The 8,507-nt window shown below is 43.0% G+C and overlaps 1 protein-coding gene across 1 annotated transcript in view; it reads right to left on the bottom strand.

The window, feature by feature from the left end:
* The window catches only part of LOC112073697 (DENN domain-containing protein 2B-like), a gene marked incomplete at its 5' end in the record, with an annotated part of 16,544 nt that extends 9,844 nt beyond the window's left edge, over positions 1 to 6,700 (bottom strand). Inside the window, 2 exon segments of the mRNA XM_070440255.1 lie at positions 6,249 to 6,397; positions 6,560 to 6,700. Of these exon segments, the coding sequence (XP_070296356.1) occupies positions 6,249 to 6,397; positions 6,560 to 6,700 (290 nt within the window).
* Between the last annotated feature and the right edge of the window lie 1,807 nt (positions 6,701 to 8,507).

Here is an 8,507-nt window from a genome sequence, read left to right on the forward strand (position 1 = left end):
CCAGGACAAACACAGGCCCTGGCAGGAGCATCAGTACAGCTGTTGACTAACAGCTCCTCATACTGAAGCACATACATATTTTTCTGGGTGAGAATCAGTGCTTCATTTGTAAATCGGGAGGTGCCGGAACAAAAAAGTTAGTGCGAGAGGGGGGTAAGCTGGGGAGCTCTGATGTACTGGAACGCATGAGAGAAAAATCCCCTTTAATAAAGCACTGCATACAGATTATTGCATTTGCGTAGTGGCATAGAGAAGTAGAGCAGAGGCACTTACAGAAGTTGCACAAATGGAGAACATTTTTAGTAGCCTAAGGTCTGCGGAAAAAAAATGCCTTTTATAAATGCATTTCATGCAATTCTGCATCATTTTACATGACTGGAGACTTTGGCAGAATCTTTTTTAATACCGTACAAATGGTCAAAATGACAGTATACTTTGACACTGACACACTGAGATCAATAAAAACAACCTTTCTTGAATCCATCAATAGTCTAGGCATAGGTGTGTGGAGACACACATATTGTAGGTTACAATATGAAGAGGAAATGATAGTCCTAAAAATGCCTTCCAGTTTCACTGACTCACCCAATGGTGTGCAGCTTACTGGCTGGTGATTCGTGCCAAAAGCCTCACTCTCTCTCGTTTTACTTTGTAAAAAAATATTTGGAAGTTGATCAAAAATGTTGGTAGCCTACAGCAAACACATTAGTGTCTTCTCTTTCCAGCAGGAGCCATTTGCTTTCCACCCTATGTTTTCCCACGATTGTATTTGAAATACTGCCTGATTTATCTGCATGCTGTTCACTGACAGATTTAGGCTATGCCTTGTTATTGGCTACACACAATCCATAGCTAGATAATTTGTTAAAATAAGATACTGATCTTCTGTGGCTAAATTACAGGCTTTCTCATGGTGTACTAGGCTACTCTGAATTATTTCATTTCTTTCTGAACAGACAGCAGTAATTCTATAACTTTAGCAAATGTATTTAAATGTATCAGGGGTTTTGCATCTCCTCCAGAACCCTTCGCGCAGCTATGATTCTATGAGGAAATAAATGATGAAGTGCAACGCTGGAGAGATGAGAGTTGCAGAGCAGAGAGAGATCATAGAAAGTGAATCTCATTCTAGTTCTGTGAGAGATACAGGCGTGCTTCTCACACAGCAACGGCCACGCGTTGGTCTCAAACATAGGTTGCAATGTTGTGCAAACCTAAACCCAGGCCGGCCCAACCTGAATCAACTCGAATATCAGGCCTGTGCTGAAAATCTACTTTTTCACATGACGAATTAACTTTGATCGCTTTTATTAGGATCCGGCTCAAATTAAGCAATGGTGAGAATGATGAATGAGTGTGTGCTTACTGCTCATTGGTGCATCTAGTAGAATGTTTAGTATTCACATAGAGCTCCAATGTCTTTTCCCCACTTCCTCTCCATAAGGATCTCAAGTCCCCATCACGGCCTAGGCTTGGACTCCCTGGTATGAACAGTTGTAGCGGAAGCTGTTGAACAGTAAGACCAGGCTTCCCTTGAGCAACCCTACACATGGTCCTATTCAAGCCTACTGATTCCAATGCTTCTTGTGGGCAGCATTGCAGTGTGTGTGTATATATAATAATAATAATAATAATAATAATAATAATAAGAAAGTCAGATGCTTGGCCTCTGGTTTCCATCTTCTGAGTTTCCCTCTTCAGTCTCACAGAAATATTTTACACACAGTATGTTTCCACTGTGTTCATCCACTCCACCTTTGGGCATTAGAAATACACACAGGGAAAGTGTTAAGTTGTTGTAGGTTGTTTGGTGCAGTGCCAGCATTGCTCAGTGTGATACAAGTGTTCAGGAGTAATAAGGGACTAAATAAACTGTACAGCTTGTTCCCAGATTAGAGTGGTACACTGTAGCTACCTACAGTGGCTCACTTTAACAGACTGGGGTTACAGACATACACCATATTATACGGCTGCTGCTGCTGGAGTCTGGAGCAATGGGCTCTTCCTGAATCTAATGCACACCCCAGTCATTTCAACAGGTGGTAGAAGAAAATTATGAATGGSGTTTGAAAGGAGGATTTTAAACTAATAAAAATGCAAAACATCTGGTGACTACCATGTGTTAGTTTAAAGTTTTCTGATGTTACAGTGAGCGGTGTAAGGGGAACCGAGGTACAGAAAGCAGCCTTCCTTCTCCCCCTCAGAAAACAAGAGCCTGATTAATTCACCATGACCATGAGAAAAGCTTTCAGAGGCGGTCTTTTGCTCTCCCTCTGCACCCCCGCTCTTTCTTTCTCCCTGTTTCTCCCTCTCTTACCCTCCATCTTTCTCACACTCATACACACACTACCTTCCTCCCAATCCCCTGTCTCTTCTACTGTGGTCCTCTCATCAAATACAATAGAAACATTGACTTATTAAAGCACTTCAGTAATCGGAAACGACCTCCATGTTCTCAGATTGGCTAAAAAAAGAGAAGTGATTCAATCCCCTCTACACCCACAGGCTAGGTTGAAGATGGGAAGGTTAAGACAACAAAGTAAATCTATACAGAAGCGTTAGAAAATAAACAAATTCATGGAAACAGCTCCATTGATATCTACTAGCGCCGTTGCTAACTAGCGTCGTTGCTAACTAGCAACGCTGGTCACATGAATTGCAAAGAGTTATGGGATATTAGAATCCTCTTGTCTTAACCTGTATATTTTGAACCTAGCCCACGGGCAAGCCCTAACAATGGAGGAATGGCAGGGAAAAAGTTGAGACCCGCCCATTTAGAGCCACAGAGAGGCAGATCAAACAAGCCAACACTCTCTCTGTGGTGGTAACCCTTCTCTGTCCTAGACCCATAATAACTGGAAGATGATGTTTACATTTAATTTTTTTATTTCACCTTTATTTAACCAGGTAGGCAAATTGAGAACACGTTCTCATTTACAATTGCGACCTGGCAAACATTATGAGCACTGCAGCAATCCCAGCACAGAGCCTTCAGGTAAATCTGGTTAAGCAATTACAGTCTGATGTAACCGATGATGAATTTATGTAATTAGGCATCAAAGTTGGTTTTACAGCAGCCATTTGCTGGTTAATCATCATCAGTTCTGAGTAACTGTCTGTCTGGCTGTTTGATGTCACAGATAAGCAGCAACATGTCTGATATAAAGCATTTCTATACGTACAAAGACGCTTGCTGTAGGCAAATGACCCGTTGTGACCTCTTAAACAAGTCATACACAGCCTACAGTACAAATAAAGGGTTAATGCAACAGTCCATGTAACCCCGTAGGCTCGGCCCTAATTTACTCGCCGCAAGGCAAATGGCCCAAGACAATGCCTAAGGCTCAGTAATGCCTTGTAACTTAAGCTTCATGCCTTGTATGTAATTTCATACATTTTTTAAGTAAATAAATAATAGCATATTCGCTTCTCATGACCATTTCTTGATCTTAGTCGGCTAAACACATAATACTTCATTGCACATGATTTTACCATAATATCAAATGGAGTCAGATAAACATTAAAAAAACCTAAGGCCTATTTAGCATAATCAAATTAGCATGATAATACTAATAAAAAACATACAAAATAGTCAGTTCAAGCTAGAGATATCTGTTGTTTTGCATTGGATCCACTGCATCCGTCTATGTCGCACCTCCGCATCTGCAATGAAAGGTGACAGAGCTAGAGCAGGGGGTTTTCAGACCATGAGACATCATAAAAATCGGTCTTCTTACAAAATCGTCTGTAGTGTCCGAACGGTTTGGCCTACAAACCCCTCTGTGGAAAGATGAGACTCTCACGAACATGATGGTGTTCTCCATTTTGCTCTACAACCCCCACAAGCGTCTTGGGACTCGTTTGAAGTCAGTACAGCCATTCTGCCAACCTCTGTCTTAGCATAAGGCCAGAGGGGTGGTGGTATATGGCCAATATACCATGGCTAAGGGTTGGTTTAAAAACAATACTTTTATATCAAATCTTACCACAGTACAACCCAGTGGGGACACATTCCCTAACATGGCCTGTTTGGTGTTTTCCCTCCCTCAGATCCTTCTCCTATTGGATATAGATTACACCCAGACATACATCATGTTGTGTTGGAAGGGATTTCTGGGATTGAATTGCGTTCTCTGTCTCCCACGGGATCAGACCCTTTTACCAGTGAAGTCAGTGGAGGGTCTCTCCCTTCTCCCCAACATGGCCCAATGACGCCCAGAGTGGCTCCTTGAATCCTGTTTTCAATGGGAACTGAGACACAGGGGGTCTGGTCCGTGTTCTGGGGCACTCTGGCAGCTAGAGCTCCATCTATTGTGGTTCTGGGTGTGAGTCCTGGAGACTAAGTCCAGTTAGACACACACAGAAAGGACTGGTTGGTTTTGTGACGCTATTCCACATTGAAAACATATTGTTTGCCTTTATTCAGATCCTGAATAAGACCTGAATGGTGAAGTATGTCATTGTGTTGATACAAAGCAGGTTTTATTAAGTAATAGCATATGGTTTTCAATGAAGTTCTAACATTGAGCAGGGCTGTAGTCTGTAGTACTGTAGTCTGTAGTACTGTAGTCTGTAAAGACTCATGGTGCTGATTTTCAGTGTTGTTCACTAACAGTACCTCAGACACAGACTATTCGATACTGCTCTCAAGTCCTTGCTGCTGTTCACATGAGCCCTTAGAAATGGGTGACTGATTAACAATCTTTGGGTGATGTGCAAACTGACATGAACCCGGGAGTCATTGTCTCAAACAGCGGAGTGACGACAAAAACAGCTTTCTCTGAGTCCCCCTGGGTGGAGAGAGAGCTGTCGTAAACAGGCCAGGCAGGGACCAGGGAGTGAACATGGCGCCATCAGTCACACAGTGACAGTGAAGCCATAGATCAGAGGGGAGAGTCGCTGCACACAGGAAGTACATTCCTTCCCCTCACAGTCACTGCCCCCACTGATGTTTGTTTAAACTGTCCTCTGATATGTAGAGATTACCATTCAACACAAACCTGCCCCCCTCTAACAGAGCCCCTCAGCCCAGAGTGCTGTCCTATAGCCAGGGGCAGATTGCTGTGCCTGCCTGGTGGGACTCTGGCTCCTTGGAGATCCCTAGCTCAATGTTATCGGCCCCACCCCACCCCACCCTGCCTGCCGGGGTTGGACAGTGGCCCCCGGCAAAGATGACCCACTTCTGGAACCACATCAGTTGTGAGTACATGCAGGGAGAATTAATTTAACAGCTCTAACCCTGTTCCCGCGTGCTAAACCCGTTAAGCACCAACTGACAAACCCACAGTAGAAGGCTGCTATTTGCTGTGCAGATTGGGTGAATGGCAAGCAGCTCGACTGAGGAATTCAATCTGCCATCAACAGTTAGGGTGAGCCAGAGTGCGCTGGCAGAGCGGCAGGGCAATCCCCACTATTGGAACTGTTATACATGTAAATTCTCTCTTTGAAGTTAGTCCTTCTTTAAAGTTCAGGATATGTCATCTCTGTGAGAGGAAATGCACCAAGATATGTGAAACAGTGTTATGATATCATAGTCAGTATCATAGTCAGTCTGTACATGTCCAGAAATATACAGATAGAGGATCCCTGAGCTCAGCAATGTTGTGGGTCTGAGAAAAGTCAGATCTCTGTGTGAATGTAAACAGAAAAGGGAAAATGTACAAGAGCATGAGATAAAATCCCTCTCATGTAAGGCAGATGTTATTGTAATGGGGTTAGAATAGGTGAATTCACTGCAGAAAAAGACAGTGGACTTCAGASATAACTGAGGGACATTTTTGCTAACATACACCGTAATCCTAGACAGTAATTGATCTCACTCCTAGCCACCATGTGTGACAAGGATGAAGTATTCTAGKAACTATTTTTACTATTTATAGCCTAATGTCGGAGGGTTAAGATCTTTGTCGGGCAATAACCTTACACTACAATATGAGCAGGCGTTGAGAGCTCTAYGTATTAGATTTCTCTGTAAATACTGTAGTTTCAATCATTATCTAACAATGACAACAGCCCTTAGCRTTTCAGAACTACCTTAACAAAACACTGCATCTAAAGGTATTATTGAGCATTTCACTTGGCACAAGTAACCATCATCTAACAACTACAAGTTTCAACAACCCCCGCCTGCCTCTAACAGGGCATGACCATTAGTCAGGGACAGCTTCCCATGAGAAGGTGATTCAGTTCTCTCTCCATCTTTACTTATTACTAGAAGGGTTACTAACAATAAGAGTCTTGACGCTCACCTGAGTTTATCAGCCACAAAGATGACTCTGCGCTCCAGCAGCAGGGAGGCGAAGACCTGCACCACCTGACGCACGCTCAGGCAGCTGAAGAGACTGTCAAAGTCTACATGCTCCAGTCTGGAGTCCATGGGCCGCCTCAGCTCAATGACCTGGGGAGRAGAACACSACYTGGGGTCAMAACCTKGGGTCACAACCAGTCATACATTYRCAGAGRTCACAGGTCATGCTCAATTAAGCATACATCGCATTATCTTCATGCATCATCCTTCTTTGATGGAACCTTAGCAACCAAGGGCTGATGTGTCTCCAACCTCATTCCCTGCTCCAGGYAGGAAGGTCTTGACTTTGATGGTCTTCCCCGGCGCTGGGAAGGGTGACTCCATCAGACTCCTCATGAAGGGGTAGACCAGGGCTGCAGAGATCCCCCTCCGCCTCTCCACCTCATCCAGGATCTACACACAGCACAGGACAGGAGGTTGAGAGTTAGACCACACAGCACAGGACAGGAGGTTTGAGATTAGACCACACAGCCAAGCAGGAACGGGGGTTGAGAGTTAGACACACAGCACAGGACAGGGGGTTGGAGAGTTACGACCACACACAGCACGAGGACAAGGAGGTTGAGAGTTAGACCACACAGCAACAGGACAGGGGTTGAGAGTTAGACCACACAGCACAGGACAGGAGGTTGAGAGTTAGACCACACGCACAGGACAGGAGGTTGAGAGTTAGACCACACAGCAACAGGACAGGGGGTTGAGAGTTAGACCACAACAGCACAGGACAGGGGGTTGAGAGTTAGACCACACAGCACAGGACAGGAGGTTGAGAGTTAGACCACACGCACAGGACAGGAAGGGGTTGCAGGAGGTTAAGACCAACACAAGCACAGGACAGGGGTTGAGAGTTAGACCCATAACTGCAACACAACAGTCAAACATTTCAAACAGAAAGTGCCCAAATTCCCTATTATAGTGCCTTATGGACTGTGGTCAAAAGTAGTGCACTAAATAGGGAATAAGGTTTCACTCGGGTGTAAGAATTGGAGAGTCTAGTAATAGACCAAGACGCAAGTACATTCAGGTCTGTACAGCCAGTAAATGTAAATGGTAGCTGTTGCTGTCCTAAGTAAAGCTCTTGCTATTGTCTGGAACCAGGCTACCTTTCCCCCCTTTGACAAATAGTATAATGTTTCAATCTGTTGGCTGTCTGATAGACAGTGGGGGAGACAGTATTTGATACACTGCCGATTGTTGCAGGTTTTTCCCTACCTTACAAAGCATGTAGAGGTCTGTAATTTTTATCATAGGATACACTTCAACTGTGAGAGACGGAATCTAAAACAAAATATCCAGAAAAATCACATTGTAAATGATTTTTAAGTAATTTTTGTATTTTATTGCCTGAAAAGTATTTTGATACATCAGAAAAAAGCAGAACGTTAATATTTGGTACAGAAACCTTTATTATTTTTTAATTTTTTTTGGGGGTGGATCAGCTTAATATTGCGGAAAGAAGTTGCTTCCAAAGTAATTGTCTGCATCATTTCCAATCCCCCACATCCCCCAATTCCAAATTTCCAATTTTTTGGGGTAAATATAATATATCCATACACGCATGCCATACATATACACATACACATACTATATAGACCATACATACTTTTTTAAAAGATTACCTTTTATTATTATTCCCCGCAACCCTACCACCCGATCCCCAATTGGGTAAACCTGATAAACACTTCTGCTTTCACCTTCAATTTATACACTTATACCCATTTTAACAAACAACAGTCTATTTATAATAGTTCTTCTTGCCTTGTTCTTAAGTCCTTCCTCTATTTCTTGTTGTCCATCCAGTTTTATTTCCCACTTGTAACTGTGCTTCACAAAAGCTCCCACCTATACACATTTCACAGATCCCGATATTATGCCCTACAGTCGTTTATCTTTTATTAGTCCCACCCCTTCAGCTCCATTCAAACGCCCTCCCATCTATCTTCCAACATCATCCATTTCAGATTTTTAATTTGCCATATATTTTTCAACTTGCTCTGATGCTTCACAAAAAGTTTGAACCTTCCTATTCTCATAGCTTCTACAGATTGTAAATTAAAAAATAAAATTTTTGCTAAATAATTATTATATATATTGATTGATTGACTATGGCTTTCAAATCCCCCAGTATTGGCTATCTGCAGCGTAGTTCTAGGTTCAAATGTTTGCAATTCTTCAGCGCCATTCCTGGACCTTGACCAAA

The sequence above is a fragment of the Salvelinus sp. IW2-2015 genome, unplaced genomic scaffold (assembly GCF_002910315.2).
Source record: "Salvelinus sp. IW2-2015 unplaced genomic scaffold, ASM291031v2 Un_scaffold2338, whole genome shotgun sequence".
Taxonomy (NCBI): domain Eukaryota; kingdom Metazoa; phylum Chordata; class Actinopteri; order Salmoniformes; family Salmonidae; genus Salvelinus; species Salvelinus sp. IW2-2015.